General features: G+C 33.3%; 1 protein-coding gene across 2 annotated transcripts in view; it reads left to right on the forward strand.

The window, feature by feature from the left end:
* Positions 1–18,512, forward strand: part of LOC118190363 (cubilin-like) — a 234,035-nt gene that overhangs the window by 139,250 nt on the left and 76,273 nt on the right. For both annotated transcript variants that reach the window (XM_085808686.1, XM_085808690.1), the window contains 2 exons: positions 7,124–7,301; positions 12,148–12,356. In XM_085808686.1, coding sequence (XP_085664812.1) covers positions 7,124–7,301; positions 12,148–12,356 — 387 coding nt within the window. The remainder of the gene's footprint in view (positions 1–7,123; positions 7,302–12,147; positions 12,357–18,512) is intronic.

The following is an 18,512-nucleotide window of genomic DNA, read 5'->3' on the forward strand; positions in this document are numbered from 1 at the left end:
CTTTCTGACAACTGATCACTGAAACTTATGCCGTACCTTCCTGTTAATTAGAAAATAATTTTGGATAATAAAATAAGTATATTAGAAAAGTATTATATTATTGAAACATTTTAAAAAATATATTAAATTAATGTATTAGAAATCTCTGTAATTTAAAGTAAGCTTTCGTTCTTCAACTACATGTCCGTTTCCGATACCCAAAGCCTAATTCCATCATAATAACTTATCTTTTACCCGGTTATTATTCAGCGAAACCTTTCTATTTGAAAATTCTGTATCAGCTTTGTAATAAAGGCCCAAGATACAACCTCCACCACCTGTGAAATGCATAGCTTTGTACAGGATCTCTGTGGCTGTTACTGGAAGGCACTAAATAGGCTTCCTTATTCTCTGTTTGTTATTTAGTGTGTGACATATTTTTGTGTATGTGTATTTGATAGTGTGTACATATATATATAATTTTGTCTACCATTGGAAATAAAAATATATGCATTACAAATCTGAGTTATTAAGCACATTAAGGCTGTTTACACCTTTGTTTTTGTCGGCATTAATTTCTCTAACTAATTTAAACATGAGGTTGTTTAAGGCCATTTTTTATCCATTCATTTATTGAAATATTTACATTTACTTTTTTTTCCCATTAGATAATCCATGAATTTTATATATGTTACAATATATGGTATAGGCTTGTATATATGCAATATGAATTTTTTTTTTTTTTAATTTTCCAAAAGAAAAGAAAAATTTTATCTTCTATTTATGATCTCATTATCGGATTGTGTTATAAGGTATTTCTCTTGCCTTCGTAGCATGTCTATATGATGAGCACACTCGGCACATATTCGAGAGGTCCATGGTTCGAGTCGTGGAGAGGGCATTGCTTGTTTTTCACGTTTCTCAGCTTCCAAAAGAATCCTAATGTCTCTACATTTTTTTCTTCAAAATAAACAAATAATCTGATGGAATTAAAATATTTTGGTCATTAAAACTTTTTAATCACTGCTGTTTACATTTACATTTCTTTTTTCACATAATTTGAAGTTTCCAAGTAGTTTGAAGGTTTTCAAACTATGTTTCAGAAAAACTTTAGATCTTATGCAACTCCTCTGCAGCATCTTCAAGTCAAAATCAAAATTTAAAACTATTTTTAATATCACTGAACATACTTAAAATAAAGAAATATTTTTTATTCTATTGTTATTGTTACAAAAAAAAAAAACAATATTAAGCAGATCTGTTTTTATGATTAAAATTATAATGAAATAATGATTTTCTTTTCACTTTCTGCATAAAATGCACAAATTTTATATTTTAATTCTTTTTTAAAATTTATTTTTCTGAGGATGGAAATGCTTCTCTCAAAAAAATTACAATTTTAGAGTTTTTTCTGAATTCACAGATTTGAAGACAGTTAGATAGAAAAGCTACAATTTTTGAAATGGATGAATAAATACAGCCCTGGCTTTTGTTATGTTTTATGCATTTAATAAATTTCCACCCAACCGTTTATTCTTTAATTCTACCTAACACAATTAATGGATACTTGTTTCTAATATAGAATTTTAGCATCAGTTCTACATAATAACATTAGTAATCATTTTTTTAATTTAATTTTATCATTATTAACAAAATGCTTTGGCACTAAGAACTGAGAATTTTTTCCTTGACTTTTCTCTTTCAATACTTTAGGAACTGGTCATTAATTTACATCTATAATAAAAGAAATAAATGCTTGTATGAGTTTTAACATATTGTTAAAAATGCAATAAACCTCAGCTCCTTTGTTGTATGAATAATGTGAAACTCCCTGTTAAGTATTTTTTTAACATCTTCTATGGAACAGTATAGACTCCATGATTATTCCTTAAAATTGGAAGTATCAGAAATAGATGTAAATATGTATTGTCTTCTGCATTAACTTACTAAAATAATAGTGTGAATATCTGAATGGAATTATATGAAAAAGCTACAGGACTCTATGTTTTCACGATGGTCACTATACTGGAAATATTAAATCAAACAATAAGTGCACGAAAAGATTCAGTAAGAGGATATACTCTCTTCTGTAGCAATACATTTGACTGCAGTTGTTCCATATGATATTTCTATACAACATCCCAAAATCTTGGTAAATAACTTTCTAAACCAAGTTTACAGTGGAAAAAAAGTAGTGGAAAAATGTCGTAGTCATGTAACTGGGCTACCATACATAAAAATTAAGCAGTGTTACAAGTGTTTCTATCTTAACTGCCTGTTACAACCAAATAACTAGATATGAGAAAGGACATGCAGTGTCAGTACAGCTGGATGATCCCTTTTACAGAGTTCCTAATTTGAAAACAAATTAACCTGTAAAACTACCCTTCATACTGGTTTGCTTTAGATTCATTTGGTAAAAAATATGCCATTAAAGTCTGTACCAATCAATCAATAAACCTTGTTACAAGCAAGTTTTTGTTTGCAGGATGCTGTTCATAATTGGTTTTCTTTTGGTGGTATAGCAACAGCGAAGGAAGAAAGATTCCGGATTATTTAAATTCAACTAACACAGCAATTTCCATTCTTCTGTAACTTTATAATTTGACACAGCTTTATTTTTTAGAATTTTATTCATACTACTATTTCATCCATTGCAGACAAATTCCACAAGTGCATATTTTAAAATTAATTTCACATTTAAAAAAGCATGATTTGTTTATAAATGATTTGTTATAAAAATAAAAATTAGTTATAAAAATCATTGTAACTTGGACAAATACATACAAAAAAGGGAAAATAAAAACATAAAAATGGGGATGCTGCTTATTAAAAACTGAAGAATCGTTATATGCACATACACATGGTTGACACAGTTTGGTGCATCCTGCGAAATTTGTTGTGGTAATATGGTAGCAAAAAAAAAAAAAATTGTATTAAAATTATTAAGGTGTTGATGGCTATGCTAAGTTACACAAAACAAGGTAACGTACAATAAGAGCTATGTACCTTAGGTAAAGGGATGCCTTTGAGAAGGTATTTCTATGAGAAATTGACTTGTATTCACATAATACATGAGGAGAAAGAGGAAAATTCCCATGCAGCTATCTTATCCGCTAGTCTACTGGCGCCAGTCAAAATAGACAGTAATGTAATATTATACAAGCTAAGTAGCATTGACTTATACATCACTAAAGAAATAAATACACTACAGAAAACTTTCCTGTTTTTCCGAAAGTGTCAATATCTTCATTATTATAACTTCCTGATATTTCAATGCATGTAATTTTATGGTGAACTATTAACTTAAACAGAATATTTTTTTGAATTGGTTGTGTTTAATTATAAGATTATTTTGAAAATTGTTGTTCCTGATAAAACTAAAGAATGAATTTTCTTTACACACTGACTGTTATTATTATATTTTAAATCAACAGATTGCAATTATACAATAAGACAGAATGAAAAATACAGTAGTCATTGAGGCAATTGTTGAGTTTCTGAAGAAACAATAACAATTTTCAAATCTAACACAGTATACCCTGTTTAATGTGTAATATAGTATGTTTAATATAGCATAGTTTTGTAAAGCATCAGCTATTTATAAAAAAAAAGTATGCAATAGCTGACGATGAAACCAAATAAAAATCAAACAGAACTCTATTACACGTTATGCAACAAAATTAATGAATATGAACGCCTATAATTTTTTTTTTACTTGGACCAGATCTCGAACCATCAACTAGATATTAGGTAATAAAATTAATAAAAATTTATGTTGATAAGTACTTAAGAACAAATAGAACAAAATGGCCAAACTTTTAACTAGGTAACCAAATAAAGCGTTTACGTTCTAGACGATTTTATTTACTTCACATACATTATCTTTACATTTACTTTCATAACTTGTATCATACATAACATATTCTTATCATCGAATGATTTTCTATAGTAAGCAAATTATTTTAACAGTTTCTAATTCGTGTCTGCAATGTATTCCTTTAAATTGCAAGGTTTCGCGATATTCATTTTCCTTCTGACAAAGTTCACACACGAATACAAAACATTAAAACTTTCGTAATCGATAAACAACGCCTATTTCATTATCGATGACATACGTCTGCCGATCGATAGTAAAAGGAAAGTTTGGGCCATCCGAAAAAGCGGCGACCGATACTTATACCCAAAAGGAGTCAAGCGAACGAAAAGGTAGCGTCATCTATCGGCAGAAATAGTAACGAAAGCGAAAAATTAAGTTAATAGAACGTTAAAAGCGTTAGGAAGGACTGGATTAGAATGAAAGTCATTAACGGAACAAGATGAAACTTTGTCAATGTGAAAACTTCGAGCAAATCCAATTCACCAATGGAAGAAGATTTTCGGATAATATTTGCAAACCCAAAATTAAAACTATGATTAATTTGGCAACTATTATTGATTGATTAGGTATCGAACTTGATTAACAAGATCTTTAATAACGAACTTGAACGAATTTGATTAGCTATCCAACACTTATTGATTTCTCCTTTTCGGATATAAGTTAATAGCACGTTAAAAGAGTTAGGAAGGACTGGATTAAAAAGAAAGTCATTAACGAAACAAGATGAATCTTTGTCAATGTGAAAACTTTAAGTAAATTCAATGCACTAATGGAAGAAGACTTTTGGATAATATTTGCAAACCCAAAATGAAAGGTATGATTAATCTGGCAACTATTATTGATTGATTAGATATCGAACTTCATTAACAAGATCTTTAAAAACGAACTTGAATGAATTTGATTAGCTATCGAAGACTTGTTGATTTCTCCTTTTCGGATATATATTTCGTGTTTCTTGATGCGAAACTTTATTGCTGTTTTAGTTTGGCCGATATAAGGCATACTGACATGATATGCTATAAATTCCTCAAGAAGTCAGAAATAGAATCTTCAAGAACGAAGCCATGGATTTTATTGATAGGCTAGAAAATGGCTTGAAAAACTGAATTTCTGAAGAATTCAGAAATCATTTCTTTTCAATATAATCCATTCCAATTCAATTCTTATCCAGTCGTATCTGAGACTTGTAAAATTTTATTAACTTAATTTTTCAATTGTCTTTACTATTTCTGCACACAGATGACACAACATTCTCGTTCATCTTTACCCCTTTTTTGAGTGTAAAGAGGTTATCACATCTAGCGAAGGCCCCTGCTAGACGGGACTTTTCTGAAGAACGAGATTCTGGTAGCACTGGTTTAAGCGGAAGGATTCCTAGAAAGAACAGCTTCGCTTGAAGGTAAGTCCCGCCTAGCTACGGAAACAATGTACCGGCTAGCTACGCGGGATTTTTTTTTTAAACCTCTCCGAAAATATTTCGGCTGCAGCTCAGTCCCGGGTGCATATTTCACAAGTGCACATCTGTGTAGCCACCGAGGGAGTGGCTTCTAGGATGAACCAATGAGCATTCAGTAATATTTCTGTCATGCCACATAACCTTTCGCATGCTTTAAGATTAAGCAACATGGCTGAAAATATTCCGCCACGCAATTTTCTGATCAAAATAATGAAAGCATTGTCGATTGCTTCTGAAACTTTTCATTGCGAACTTAAATCAATTATAGGAATTTCTGATGATTTCGCTACCTGGTTGAAATAAATGCAAATACAATTTGGATACTTCGCAAAAATATCGATGTGAAATATTACTTAATAAGTGGTAAATAAAATGAAGAAAGAAATACGTGATAAAGATCTGAGCCCAAATGCAATCTTTACATAAAACTATGCGTATGAGAAAAATATTTACACCAATTATATATGTAAATAGAAGTCAGCACTTTTTATTGCAGTCTATATGAAAAAGATGTTCTGTAATAATAACCAATGCAGAATTTTATTCAAAGTGAACTTTACTAATTTGCATTCGAGTACATTTAGTGTGTTAAATTTGTTAAATTTCACATTTAATAACTGCTAACTCTTAAATGTACTGTCTACACAAGAAATACTCATGAAACAGAGTGAATTTATTGTATTCCCAACGAGTATATTCAATTTATTCACATGTAATTTTTAATGTTAACAATGGATATAATCAGATCATATGTATTCTGAATCTTACACTTTAATATCAAAAGAATTCAAGCACTGAAATAAGAATTAACACTAGATTCATAGTAATACTTTCAGTCATTCTAAGCTCAATTAAAAAAAAAAAAAAAATATGCACTTGAATTTTCTTAATCCACATAATATGCCGAGAACGTCAATCCTAATATTAATGCGTGATAAAAGTCGCGAAAGTGAAATGTCAGCCATTAATCAAATTTAAAAAAACGAAAGCACTACGAGATTTTTTCCTATTACGCCATATATTTATAACTGCGAAACAAATGCAAATAAAACGTGAACAACATACGCGCACATGCAACGAAGATTTAGCGTCAAAAGAGCAATAGCAGCTAGCTCATTGGTCCATTTTTGAAACCCCTCCCTCAGTAGCTACGCTGATGTGCACTTGTGAAATATGCGTCCCGGGTAGAGATCAACCAATCAGACGAAAGTTCTGCTTCTGAAAGATCACGTGATGTCAATCTGAGCGATAATCGATTACTGTTTGGCGTTCAAGTCTTTGTAGTTAGTGAAAATGGTAAGTTATGTGGGTTTCCTGGAACTGTGCGGATTCTGAGAATTGTCCCTTTCGACGTCAAGTCCCTCGTAGCGGAAACATAATGTAATTGGGACTTAAGTACTACCGTGGCTTTCCCTTCGTTGTACATGACCTTAATCTCATAGTCCAACACATTAGGATTCTTGTTTTATTTCTCAAACCTAGAAGCAAATGTTCTCCTGTCTTCCACATTTGTTAAATTTTATCTTCTGGGAATCTCACTCGATGCATTTTTACGTGAAGTGCCTTTAGGGCATACTGCGAAATTCGCAATATCGCGGCATATCACGGCCAATACCTTCGTTACAGATTTCTTTGTTTCTGATAAAGAATGAACTGTACCTGATCGCTCTCGAAATCTATAGAATATTGACTGAAATTTACGCCATTGCCTTGTTATGTTTTACTTTGGCGTATTTCTCTTCTGTTTTAATTACAATAATAATTTTATTGGAAAAATTCTTTTTCTAATGAGTCATTTGTTTCCTCAGAGTGTGACAGAATGTTCATCAGCAACCCGGACGGGCCCAAGAATGGAACCTTCAGCGCTCCTGAGCTGACTATACCGAAAAACCACTCACGACAGTGCATCTACACTTTTATTGCCAGCGAGAACGAAAGGGTTCAAGTCACATTCATGTCCTTCAATCTGCGGGGAGCCATCCCAGAGTGAGTCTATTTGTTTGAGCTCTTTTCTTGCCTTAATACACGTCTCTTCCACAAAGTAGGTGTAAGAGTTGCCAACCTATCGTGCAAAACAACGCTAGTAGCAATTATTTATTTCTGAATTTGATGCAAAAAGGCAAACGGCTGTCTGAGAATACTGTCAAATTTTTCAAGCATAAATTCATTTGACAGGTTTTTCGTATTTCTATGAAGCTCAAAACTTGCCGAGTGTCAAAGTACGTTTGCATTTCAGGTGTCACCACAAACTATTTTTTTTTTTCTAATTTCAGATTTGATAGCTGAAAGATGTTTTTTTTTTCGGGGGGAGGAGGGGGTAATATTTTTGTAATAGCATTAGAAATTTCTGCTGCATAAAATTTATGTGATATTTTAAATATATTTGTACAATCATAAAAACTTAAGTACCGAAGTCTTAATCAATTCTTCAATGTTTAAATTACTTTTTATTAATTATTTCGTTTTTGAATTTAACTTAAAAAGCGTTAATTTGTATGATAATGATGTAATCTCATTCTATTATTTGACAAATACGAGCCACTGTTTAAGATTTTGAGTGAAAAGACTCAGAGCGATATGAAGTTAAATGAATAAACGAGCAGACGAGCTATTATTCTCTTCAAAGTTAGAATTTTACCAAATATTACAGACTGTAATATATTTTTTTATATATTAAGGAACAATACCTCTTTCAGCTTATCAGTAAAGCTTTGTTTCAAATCGCTAATCAAATATGAGCTTTTGTTTCAAAGTTTGAGCAAAAAATCTGGTCATTTCTTTTTTTAAAATAATTTGTTTTTTAACTGAAAGGTTTCAAATTTTAACGGTCACCCAAAAGGATTTGTTAAGGGTTTTATGTTTGCGCTGAGCTCGCAGTCTGCTCTTGCACTCACTCCTACTAACCGTTTTTTGTTTTTGTTAGTCCAAAGAGGCAATTTGCCCAGGAGAGCAATTAATTTCGTTTTGGCATTTTGCGTCGGTACACTTTTCAAACTGTTGCCACCAAATATTCTTGTATCTATAATTAAAGAAATTAAATAAGGAAGCATCTGCATAAATATATGTATGTTTCTCGCGTTGTGATAAAACAACGGTACCTAAGTTATCCAATTTTGAATAACGTATGTTTCCACTCGAATATGGGCATCTGGAAGCCCAAATTTGGAATCTGGAATTTGTTTTATTATCGATTTCATATTTTATAAAACTTTAACGAATTTTTGATTGACAATCTCAACGATTTCAAAGCGAGCAATGGCTACCTGTACGGAAAAAAAAAAAAAAAAAAAAAAAATTTCTATCTCCAGCGCGCGAGACTCTGTATCGGAAATTCTAAAGATAGGCTCATTTTATAATTATTTTGCGATATTGCTGTTGAACTGAATTTGATGGTTTATGTGTGAAGAACATGATATTTAATAAATAAAGGTAATAAACACACAAAACGCTAAAAAAAAAAAAAAAAAAAAAAACGCCCCCTTGGGCGTAATGTAAAATCTGAAAACTTTCAGATTTTTTTTTTTGGGGGGGGGGCTTTTTAGATTCTTTTTCCCGCAGTTATATGCTTCAACAGCAAAATTACGAAAATTTTAAAAGCAGCATAGCATTATACGTTTAGAGTTACTAATGCAGCACATTAAGTGCTAGGATAGGTTTTTTTTTTTTTTTTTTTTTTATTTTTATTTTTAAGTGTTCTTTCAGTTTATCATATCAATGTTCATTTTTCTTACTAAGCTGGCTTTATAAAAAATGTTTTTTTTAATCTTTTTATTACTAATGTTTTGTGCGTTTACTTATTAAATATCAGGTTATTGGCCACATAAAATTCGGTTAATAAGCAAAATCGCAAGATATTTAAAAAGAGCATATCTTTAGAATCTCCGATATACAGTCTGATGTGCTGGAGATAAAAATTATTTTTTCTGTACAATGTTTCCACCGCTGGCTTTGAAATCTTGGAGTATATTAATCAAAAATTCATTAAAATTTTATAACATATAAAACAGATAATAAAACAAATTCGAAATTCGCTTTTCCAGGTGCCCATATTCGGATGGAGAACTACATTATTCAAAATTTGACGACTCTAGGTACCGTTGTTTTTCACATTGCGAAAAAATATTCATAAATTCATGCAGTTTCTTTATTATTCAATTTCTTTATTTTTGGTGGCAAAGATTTGAAAAAAAATATGCCGTTTATGGTAATTCAACGCAAAATCCTGTTTCGAGACTAATAACATTTAGGCTAACGCCCTTTTTGAGCTAAAAAAAAAGAATAAAGAAAAAAAAAGAATATTGAAGTGATTACAGTGAAGTTTTAATTTCATGTACAAATGTAAATTTTACATATTAAGCTTAAATATAAAAATTTTAATCTTTAGCCATTCAAGAAGGAAATTAAATAATAATTTGTTGTTGTGTTATAAGTAATTGCATTTGAGACTAATTTAATTGGTAGAAAATATTCCATTTCATAAGATGGCAACTGGAAGATTCTATCCCTATCATAACAACAAGACAAGAAGGAAAATTAACGATACAAAACACGTGTAGCAGATCATCTCTCAAATTACAAATACAGTGCTTACTCTTCAACCAGGATATACTACTTGCGAAATTCTACTCAAAATTTTTAAAGCTTATTTTAAAAAAATTGGTATTATTCCAAGTAGTTTTAGGAAAATTTAAAATGTTCAGAATAATTATTACTCTTTAAGTAAAATCATACATATAACTAAAAGAATACTAATGGAATACCCCAGTTTATCAAAAGAATAATAATGGAATACTATAGCGTATATCTAGAATTTAAATGTAAACTCCTAGAAAATTAGATTTCACAAACATATATTTCACCATTTATATAAAGCCTTTAAATATCAGTGTTTTATTTACTATACTTCGATGCGAATTCCAAGTTTTTGCATGATATAACATCGATAAATACTTAGGTCTCGAGAATGCCAATGAATACAAAATTTCGGTTGCCTATCTAGCATGCTTTCTTTTACAAAGACTACGGAAATCGATAACTTTTCAGTCAGGAAACTGGATGGTATCACTCAAATCCTTGGGCAATGTTACATTAGTGATAAAAGAAATAACATAAGCTTTCTTTAAGTACGTATGGTACTAAAACAGCTGTATTTGTTGAGATTAAGCTCAGCGTAGATCTATCTCTTAAAATATTTCCATCTATCTCATCTCTCTTGGTGTTTCTTTCTATCGTCAGTAACTAAGGTTAAACTTCTGTTTTCCTAACTTTTAGGCCTAAAAGTTAGATTAACCTAGTCTATCTTTAAAGCCGGCTTTTCGTCCCGGCGTTTACTACGAACTCAAAATGTTGAATAAATACAACAGCTGAATAAAATCAACAACTATCATTTATTACGTCTACATCTTTGCAAATTTACTATTCCAGTTTGAATAAACTTTTCTGTGCCTCTGAATGGCAACAGAAATAAACTTCAGTACTTCATTTTCAATTTGTTTTCACGCAATTAGAATGCTGCCGATGAGATGTTAGATTAGATTATAGAATTTGTGATATTCAGTTAAATTCGTTTTTAAATTAGATTTTGTATTTTGAATATAGATCACTCAACCATTACTTGTAGAATTTGAGATGCTGCTTCTCTTAAATAGAAGTAATGCAGAACTGCGAAGACAGCGCCATTTTGTCTAACGAATATTTCCTATGCAGCAAATGCTTTCTTCGGAGTACTTGAAGCTCAAATTCTCCCTTATTTCATTTAATATAGCAATATGTTAAAAGTTATCATAATTATTTCGAGCTCGCATGTGTTGGGCAGCTAACGTAACTTTACTGAAAATTACTATTTTTTACGGTTACTTCAAATGAATACAAAAGTTGAGCATACAAAATAATAATGGTACTTTTTCATTTTGCCGGCGCAAGCGATAAAGTCGCCAAAAATGGTACAACCGATGCCACTTTTTCCTCCTGGTAACCTTTTGCACCTCATTTTCAAAACAATTCGCAGCCATTTCTCATCAGATTGATTGATTCTTTCAATACTGGCATACAATTACACAGAATTTTTACCAGATAGTTCAATTTTATGCCCTAAGGCCATTCTCGGTAATTAAGTCAATTAGGATGCAATCCTAATTGCCCAAAGGCGAAATCCTAATTGGCTTAATTAGGATGCAATCCTAATTGCCCAAAGGCGAAAATATAGAAAAGGCAAAGTCAAGGTTTAAATTCATAGCGAAGTAAAGCATTGCGGCTTCACATAATCTCTGAGTAAGCTGTTCATACGATCTGAAATAATTCTTCCATTTAAACTTGTATTCCAAATTAAGATTTAACTTAAAATTAAGATAATTACTGAGAGAATTAGATTTTTGTAGCGTAGTTTATGGGAGATGAGATCACTTGGGGTCACGTGATACGAAACGGCGAATCAGGATGTAGTACCATGAAAGCATATTAAATTCTTAAATTAATGTCTTTTTACAAATTTATTGTCTTTATTTATTTTCTTTTTACAAAATTTTAAACAATATTAAAATGTTTATGCCTTCTAAAAATAAAAACTTCTTAGAACTAACATTTGTTCACATTTTTTATGTGTATACTGACTGTTGTCGCTAATAAAGTCTGCTTGGCGAGATTTACGACGGCGAAACAAAAAAGTACCATAATGTTTTAGTAATAATGCAAGTATATATCCAAAAGTTCTTACTTTGGATGATACCTTAATGGAAACAAGAATATCATACCTTAAATGGTGAATTTAATTTATCACATTTTGTGCCATTTGGCAATTCTTGTCATTGGATGTTTCATATTTTATTTCCCTCAGGTGTAATCATGAATATATTGATCTGTACACGGAGATCGAGGATGCCAGCATGGAGCTGATCCGCACACCTTTCGGAGGTCGCTACTGCGGCAGGAATCGACCACGTAATAGAATATCCATGTTCCAGACACTTGTGATTGCTTTCTACACGGACGAGACACACGTCTCAGCAGACGCCTTCGAAGGGTACTACGAATTCATCAACGCCTGTGAGTTAGAATTATTTTATTCCATATAATATCAAGTAGGGATAGTATTTTTTGCTACATCTTCTGCGTATTATCGAGCCAAATTTAATTTGTTTCTGTATATATTGGATTAGAGCACAGTATAAAAAGCTGGTGTACCATGGCAAGAATCGGTGGCATGATTTTAAGATATTTATTGACAAAACTAATAGAATACATAAATGTAGTAATTTATGTATTCTATTAGTTTGAAAAAGTCCATTTAAATGAAGATTGAACTGTTAAGAATTCTTTGATAAGTCGTTCTGCTGCAGAGTTCTTTCTTGGGGAAGGGCATGAAGACTAAATAGTGGTTAAAATTGTGATTTGTATCCATTCTGATCCATCCAAGATTGAACTGTTAGAGTTCTTTGATATAGATAAGTCGTTCTATTTAACAGTTCTATCTTGGGAAAAGGTACGAAAACTAAATAGTAGTTCACATTAAACACCTCATTTCCATTTTGATCCATTCAAGATTTAACTATTAGAGTTCTTTGGTGTAGATAAGTAGTTCTACATCGCAGTTCTTTCTTGTGGAAAAGCATGAAAACTAAATAGCGGTTAATATGGGCTTCGTATCCATTCTGTAACAAAGCCATTGGTGTGAAGAAAGAATTTCCTACACAATGCTGATATGCTGTTACACAACAATAAGTTATCGAAATCCTTTGCCGTCGCATAATATTCTTGTGTCAACTGAGCACAAAACACCAGTTCGAGTTTGGAGTTAACCCAAGAATCCTTTTTCTATCGGGAGAAAGCATATGAAGCTTGCTCGTTTCTGTATCGATATTGCATAATGACTGCATTGGAGTCTGTTCCTCTTTCCAGATTTCGAGTTCGGGACTGTACGTTGTGACAACCGAAGGAGAAGCGAAATATGCCTCTTAAAGTCTCAATGGAAAGTTTCGTTAAATTTTAAATTTCAATGTCTTCTCTTGTTAGGATACAGACCACCAAAACTTTAAAATATACCATTTCTCACCAAAGATTTAAGATACTTCAAAGTACTCGCAAACAAATGGAAGAATTCCGCAGTGGCAGTTATTGTTATTTTATGGCGAGAATAAGTCAGTGCTGCTAAAACAATGAATTGTAACCATCTACCTAAAAATTCATTACTTCATTCCTCATCGGTTTCTTTTAATTAATCATGTTATGAGTTAGTTACCTTGGTTAATCTTACCTTTATTCTTTCATGAATCTGGGCCTTCCTCTTCAGCCTGTTGATAATCATGTCACATGTACTGGTAAATGTGAGGAAACGGAAAACTTGCCCCTTCGTCTTAAATTTTGTTCCTTGACAAGGAAACGTAAAATTTACATTGAAGTAGGAATAGCTCTAATGTATCTCAGGCTCAGATTAATAATTCTGGACTATGTCGGCATTCTTGCAGAAACTGAGATATATACTCATATTACCACAGCAGCAACAAAAAATAAAATAATTCGAAACCTTTCAAATTTATATTACACCCAAAAAGACGTATTTTAGTGGCCACCTTAAATGTCTTTCCTTTGATAGTGGCAGAAAAATCCACCCTGCTTATAAAAAATGCTGCGACCATCCAGCTTCACAGACTTTCTAAGGAGGACTTAACATCCGGTCCCCTCACTGTTATTGATGTTTTGACTGTCAACAACCTTCTGGAGCTACTCAGACATGAGGATAAGCAGCAGGACGTATTTTTAACTTACACTGTAGAGAAATTAGGATATTTTGAAGCAGGAGACATGGAAAATGAGAAATACCCTCACCGGGACTCGAACCACTGACCTCTCGAATACGCACCGAGTGTGCTGACCTCTACATCATGAAGGTATGCTAAGAAGCCGGGAGAAATACCTTATAACACAGACATATACATTTCAAGAGCATTTGGGCTAATGTCATTTTGGGCTGAAAATATTTAGATACAGCATATCTTTAGAATTTCTGATAAACACTGTCGCACGCTGGAGATAAAAATGTTTTCTTTAATACGGGGGTCTAATATTTGGCAACAATTAGAAGGGAAAGAAAAACGGACATTTATAGTGAACCGACGTAAAATGCCGTTCCGAGATTAACAGTCCAGCGCCAAATATATGCAGCTGCTACAAATTAGTTTCTACTGAGGCCGTACCGTGTTTCTCTTTCTCCAAACAGAAAAATCAGAAAATAATCTTAAAAAAAAAAAAAAAAAAAAAAAAAAAAAGAAAGAAAGAAAGAAAGAAAGACTTTTAATCCATGAGCAGTCTTAATCTGGAATTGATTCTGCTGCCTTTGAGCGATACGAGAACCAATAAAGAAGGCACTTTCCTGTCTCAGCAAGAGAGGATCTAATTAATTCCCCCCGGAAGCTATCCATCTTGACCTTGTATTAAAAGTGACATATTTAGCAATATGTATGAAAAGACAGTTTAAGATAGACTGATGATTTTTTAAAAGTTGAACATTGGAAAGTTTTAGAGCCTCTTTCGATACTTAATGAATGCAAACGTCATTCCTAAATACGATCTTCTTATTTCTGAATTAATGTCCTTTAGACACCTGATACTCAACAATAAGAAATGTATAAACCTACCAGGTAAAAAAAGGCTCATGCCTCATTCTGTTGCGAAGAGAAATCTTGGCACAACATCTTAAGAGACCAAGCTTCATCATTAAAATAACTAAATACATGTTAAAATTTGTCATATAAACTTACAGGCAATAATTATTATCAATGAATAAACGAGAAGCTTAAATCCCTGGATGCATGACTATACCAAATTGTGCAGTTGCAAAGGGATAGACACGTTGACATGTCTTTAAAGCTGTTTTCTTGCAGAAAATATGGCTGAGTGGTAAAAGGTTTGAGAAGATTGCCTAGAGTAAGGGTTTTCAATCAGAGGGCAAATTTCATGTTCGGAGGGGGGAAAAGTCGAAAGTCTTTCAATTAGGTCTTAAGTACTAAGTTTTACACTCATGTCCATAAATTAAGGATAATGCAAAATCAGGCAAAGGAAGAGTTAGAAGCAAAACAAATTTGACTTATTTGTAAAGCTTATTTATTAAACAAAAGATAAAGAGCAAAAAAAGATGCTATATGTTTGATATTATTAAAAAAATTAGCGATTTTTCTCCCTGGAGCAAATTACAAAGAAACCTATTTACAAAAAACCGATATTACATGGTTGGTATGATTGTTAATAGATTGTATGTCTCCCAGACGATGCAATACAGTCCGTACAACGCCTAGGCATGCTGAGTATCAAATTATCGATTTGATCTTGGGGGATATTACACCACTCAAAAAGCAATGCTCTCCGAAGTTAAGGTAGACATGTAAGAGGAGGTTGACGGGCTGCAACTCGTCGGCCAAGCATGTCCCATGGGGCGACCTGTGCTGTAACGTTTACTCACATTACCATCATTTTGGAATCGTTGCCAAAGCCTGGAGATGACACTCTGGGCAATTCCAAATTCGTCTGATACTTTCAGTTGGGTACGCCCACATTCCAGACGGCCGATAATTCTACCACGTAAAAAATCATCCAAATGCGTCCTTTGTGTCATAACTATTCGGTTATTGCACTGAAATGCTTATAAAGCGCCTGGGAACAATTTTACTTCTTTGCCTGTATTCCTATATATCACTCTCTTACACTCTCGTCATTGTGACGTACCATCGGTGTCATCTGGTTACTTCCTGAAATTTGCATATAATTCTTGAAGATGTGCGTAGTGAATTTACAGGCGATATATTTATTTTAGAGTTCGATTTCCGCGTGACTCCGAATTATCCTTAATTTATGGACATGAGTATATTTCACAAATATAAAAAATTACTTTTATTTAAGTTTTGGTATTTATCAACAATTTCTATAAGGTATTTTTTCCGTCTTTCCGCGTTGCTTTCGTGGTGTAACTGGGAACACGCACCACGTCTATTCCGGAGTTCGAATCCCGGTGAGATTATTGCGGATTCAGGAAGTTTCCTGAATTCGAAAAAATTCTAAAACACTCTGCAAGCTTTTGTTTCTAAATGTATAAAACAAGTTAAAAATATTCTACAGGGTGCGGCAGCGTTCATAGCGTAATTTGACTATTGTAGTAAAATGACATACTGCATGAATGCGCGCCAGCTCGTGCCGCATTCGTGTACTCACGAGCTGCCATTTCGAGTGTGATAGCGATATGGATCGTTGGAGTGCACAGCATCGTGCCTTTGCTGTTGAAAGTTATTTCAAGAATAACTACTCTGTTATTACTACCCGGCGTCTATTTCAGAAACAACTTGGAACGTCATGGGAAAGTTCCAGATGGACGGACTATTGCGACAGATATTTCCAGGTAGAGTAATTTCCGTTTTTGGTGACATTTCCTGGCTGCCTCGCTCACCTGATCTATCATGTGCAGACCTTTTCCTTTGGGGCCACCTGAAGCAAAAGGTTTTCCGAACACGTTGTGCCACCATTCCTGAGTTGAAGGATCGCATCCGAACTGCCGTCGGCAATGTCCCAGGGAATACGTTACGCCGAATCATGGCTAGCCTCCAACGCCGCCTAGATGAATGTGTTGTACAAAGGGGGTATCATTTGAAAAAATTAATCCACTCAATGGACAATGACTGACACATTAGTAAACGGCATACCCTTAACTATTAATTGACATAAGACGTAATAAATAAATTACAGTTAACTGCCTTATGGTATGTTTTTAATATCCTACTATGAACTCTGCCGCACCCTGTACATCTCAACAAATGCATATGTATATTTCGAGTTTTGAAAAGGAGGGGGGGAATGATATTCTAACAATGGTGAAAGTGGTGCATGGGGGGCGAAACAGGTTGAGAACCACTGACCTAGGAGTAAAGAGAAAGGTGAGAAGGTCTTTGCATAATATTAACAAAAACAAAAGAAAAAAAATCAGTAAGTTAGAAAGCAACATCAGAAAAAATCAGGAGGGGCGTTGAAGTTGAAATCCCAGCATTAGTGTTATTAAGGGAGGATGAAGGGATAAAACACAAAATGAAATAATTTTGCTGTCAAATACAGCAAAAAATAAGCATTCGGCTCCTCTACCTCAGAATGTAACAATTTTCATTGACATGTTGATGTTTTGTTTTCAGCTTTTCTCTTCTAGTTTATTTTATGTCAACGTTTATTAAGTTACTCTAAAACATTTGCTGCTCAGCATGCTTACAGATTGTTTGTAATCGAACAATCAACATGAATCTGTTTAATTGAACAGCTAAGGTTGTAAGGTTTTTCTCCCTCCTCATCGTGTGCCTCGTGATATAATTGGAAAGCACGCCTCTCTAGTATCAGAAGCATAGGAGTTCGAGGCTCGGAGACGGCACTGGACATTTGTCATGTTGGCCTGCTTCAAAAAACCTAATGACTCTACAGTGGTACCAGAACTAAAAGGTGGTGTAAGATAATTCCTCACCCCGGGAATTGGAAACTACACCTTCATCCCTAGTGGCCCTTTAAGTGGGGGAGAACGTAAAGTATTTCTCCCTCCTCACCGCGTGTCTCCGGGGTGTAATGAGAAGACACGTGCGATTAACATCAGAAGGTCCAAAATTCAAGTCCCGGCGAGGGCATTGCACGGTTTTCATATCTTCCCACTTCAAAAATACCTAATGCCTCTACAAGGTTATATCTTTATTGGGCTTAATTTAGACACCGGGTTAATCTTTCTGGAATGCTAAATTAATTCTTCCCAACCTTACTTCCATTGAGCAGTTATGCGAACGCCACTATCCAGTCTGAATGAATAGTTAGACCTGCCATTATGGCAGCATAGGCTAATATACTTCAAGGGCGGTATCAGCGATCCTGCATATACAGAATACCGATTGTGGTCAAAGAAAACCAACACGTAATTAGAAGACATGTTTAACGTTTTGTCCGATCAGGGTAACACGAGAATAGAAAGGTCTTGCTATCAGCGATATGACATCACTTAAACTTTCCAAATTCTAGTAATCTGAAACATCATAAGGGCATTGCTCATTTTTTTACCTAAAAAAGAAATGACAGTCATTCACATAAGAAGCTATAATTTTCTGCAAATGTTTTAAAGCTATATTGTCTGCCTTTTTAAGGTATTCTGCAATAGCGTAACTATTACATTTATTTTCAGTTTTATGAAAATTACAG

This window comes from Stegodyphus dumicola, chromosome 1 (genome assembly GCF_044657685.1).
Source record: "Stegodyphus dumicola isolate Sdum_Otavi_A_Nest chromosome 1, ASM4465768v1".
Classification (NCBI taxonomy): Eukaryota; Metazoa; Arthropoda; class Arachnida; order Araneae; family Eresidae; genus Stegodyphus; species Stegodyphus dumicola.